Raw genomic sequence first — 2,808 nt, forward strand, 5'->3', positions numbered from 1 at the left:
CCAAGATCAGCTAAATCTGAAAAGACTTTCACTCCAAACTAAAGAATTGTTCTTTCCAAGAAGGCAGCCTTACACATTACATGTCCGTGCTTAGGCAGCTGCCTTTCATATGTATATACCCAACACAGCTCAGCTCCCACCAGGGTAAAACAAGACTGTGATACAATTATTGTGTAACTTGTCCCTTCCCCCACTCCAGTAACCAACATACAAAGAAAGGCTTTGCTCTATTGTCCACATACAGTACCTCCAATGATCCCTTGCTAACTGAAACCTGATTCAACACATACCTATTTAACTGTTTTAGAGCAACCAATGTTTGGGCATTTAGATCTGCTGAAGAGCTAAGGGCAGAGCTTGACGTTTTCTCGGAGACATTAATATATCCACACGCAAATGCTTAGGCCTGAGACCAAATAGAGCGGCCGGAACGGGTTTTAACTGTGTGTTTATTTGCGTAAAATTGGCTACACACACGCACACTGGAAACACGTCTGTTAAAATTTGTTGTGGAAAAAAAAAGCGTTAAGATTATAGAAACGAAGGATATTTCCTGGCAGCACGTTTCCTCCCCCAACCACCCATCAAAACTCACAAAGGTAAAAACAACAACAAAAAAAGGCAATTAACAATTCAGACCCTGCCATTTTTTTCCACATCCATCTCTAAGCAACAGTACCATAGCAACTTTTTCCTGCTTTAACACATCTTGTGAAAGAGGAGGACAGGCCACACACAAGACCCCAGGAATGTCAAATTCCCACTTTCTCCCCAGCACCTCATATTTCACCAACGCCTGTGATTAAACAAACAGCTCTGGAGCATGGGTTTGGGTGGGTTGTTGTTTTTTTTTTTTTGCCCCCACCCCCCCAAAAAAAAAACATCCTGCCTTTGCACCACGCTCAGCTCATGCAACCTGGGAAGGACGCAGACACGCGGGGCTGCGTGTGCAAGTCACATCACCGGGGCGTGCTTGGGGAAACAGCCAGCGGCTGTAGACGCCTGACTGCAGGGGTGTGCGTGTGTTGGGGGGGGGGGGGGGATTTGGGGAGGGTGGGTGCGTGTATGTGTCCCCCTTGCTCCCCATCCCACAGTGCCTGGTGCGAGAAACCTTTCCTCTCCCCCCCCCCCGCCATCCAGCGGGGCCCGCCGCCATTTTGGAGCCATTCACAGCCACCACGGCTAGGAAGCAGCTCGTCCATCGCCCCACGCATGCTTGCAAACGCTATATATATATATATATATTTATATGTGTATGTGTGTGTGTGTGTGTGTATACACGCATATACAATACACACACACACACACATATATATATATATATATATATAGGGACCAGGGACAAGGCAGGCTCGCCGCTCCTCCTTCTCCCCCGTCCAACCTCCTCGCGCGCTGGTAACCGAAGCTGCTTTTCCCATGGTGACTCATGTATTAAGGACGCTCCATAATCCGGCAGCGAGGGAAGATTAAAGGCAGCTTAGAAATCCCTTTCGGAATGAGAAGGGCAGCAGCCAGCCCCAGAACCTGTTACCTTGTTGGGTTTGTTTAGTAATTTATTTATTTGTTGTTATTTTTTTACCCCACCTCCCCAAACCAAAGGGAGCTTCCAGCGTGCATGGAGGGCAGAGTATCAACTTTACCTGGGCGCGTTTCCCAAAGAAACGGTGTTGGACTCGTTAGAAATCCCCTCTCATTGGAAAACAGGGGGAAAAAAAGGAGGAGAAAAATGCAACCGCACAAACTACTTCCTTATGAACCGAGCCGTGGGACCAGGATTAATATATGCAACGACAACCTTCCCCCCCCCTTAAAAAATACTACCACTCCAGAACACTTCCCTCGTGGAGGGATCCGGTGGAGTTGTTTTCTTCGGGGATTTCTACGATTTTAGGCTCACGCTTGCGTTTCCAAGCGCTTCAGTTCCCACCGTTCACAACCCTCCTCGCCTCGTTTCACTGCGACTGCCGAACGCAACACGGCCACGATGGCCGGTTTCCCTCACGCCTCGAAAAGCAAAGCATCCTCTGAGTTTCACCAGTATGAAGGGAATCAAATATAACATGAGTAAATAATAATAAAAACAATAACCTCCATTCAACTACTGGAGAGGAAAAAATATATATACAATAGAGAAGCAAAATGGCCAGCCTCGCAGGCTTAAGACGGTTTCCAAGACATTGTTCACCCCTCCAAAAAATAAAATACAGTCCGTGCAGAAAACCAGATTCCCTCTCGTCGACCGGGTGGCTCCTGCATCCCCGGTGGGTTTTATTTTATTATTATTATTTATATTTTTCCCCTTCCTCTCCTTGGCTACAAGTCCGCGCTCTTCCCAGCGCCAGGCAGCTCTCCCCGCGCAGGTCCTTCCACGTTACAAACCCGCTGGATTTCTCTCTCTTGCAACGGGGCGCAACAGCTCTTCGCCATTGCGCGCGGGTTATTTACAGCGATTTTGGGTTCCTCTCTCGCTCGCACCGACACCCCCCCCTCCTCCTCTTCCTCCCCTGCCGGGGCGCGGAGCCGTCTCCACACGCAGGCCGCGGGGCAGCAGGCGCTGCCCCGACCCTCCGAGGTATTTTTATTATTTATTTTGGTCGCCGCTGGGCGAGAGAAGGGTCGGGCGGGAAAAGGAGGAAAAACAGCCCCCAGAAGGAGGAGGGAAGGGGAAAAGGAGGGGAGCAGCGGCAAGCCCCCCTCCGCCGGCCGCACTCACCGCTTGAAATGCTCGATGATCTTCTCCTCGCGCACGTTCTCCGGTAAGTTGCCCACCCAGAGGTGCCTGGTTTCCCGGACCATGCTGCGCGGCGC

At 50.1% G+C, this 2,808-nt stretch overlaps 1 protein-coding gene and 1 long non-coding RNA gene across 4 annotated transcripts in view; one reads left to right on the forward strand and one right to left on the reverse strand.

Annotated features, from left to right (window-relative positions):
• The window catches only part of SPEN (spen family transcriptional repressor), a 72,106-nt gene extending 69,304 nt beyond the window's left edge, over window positions 1-2,802 (reverse strand). For all 3 annotated transcript variants that reach the window (XM_085316673.1, XM_085316671.1, XM_085316669.1), the window contains exon 1: window positions 2,714-2,802. In XM_085316673.1, the coding sequence (XP_085172799.1) occupies window positions 2,714-2,796 (83 nt within the window). In that variant the 5' untranslated portion in view covers window positions 2,797-2,802. The remainder of the gene's footprint in view (window positions 1-2,713) is intronic.
• LOC146589202 (uncharacterized) overlaps window positions 2,516-2,808 on the forward strand; it is a 4,874-nt gene continuing 4,581 nt past the window's right edge. Inside the window, exon 1 of the long non-coding RNA XR_014897233.1 lies at window positions 2,516-2,756. This is a non-coding gene — a long non-coding RNA (uncharacterized LOC146589202). The remainder of the gene's footprint in view (window positions 2,757-2,808) is intronic.

The sequence above is a fragment of the Rhea americana genome, unplaced genomic scaffold (assembly GCF_003343005.1).
Source record: "Rhea americana isolate MKP2758 unplaced genomic scaffold, rheAme1 scaffold_478, whole genome shotgun sequence".
NCBI classification, from domain to species: Eukaryota; Metazoa; Chordata; class Aves; order Rheiformes; family Rheidae; genus Rhea; species Rhea americana.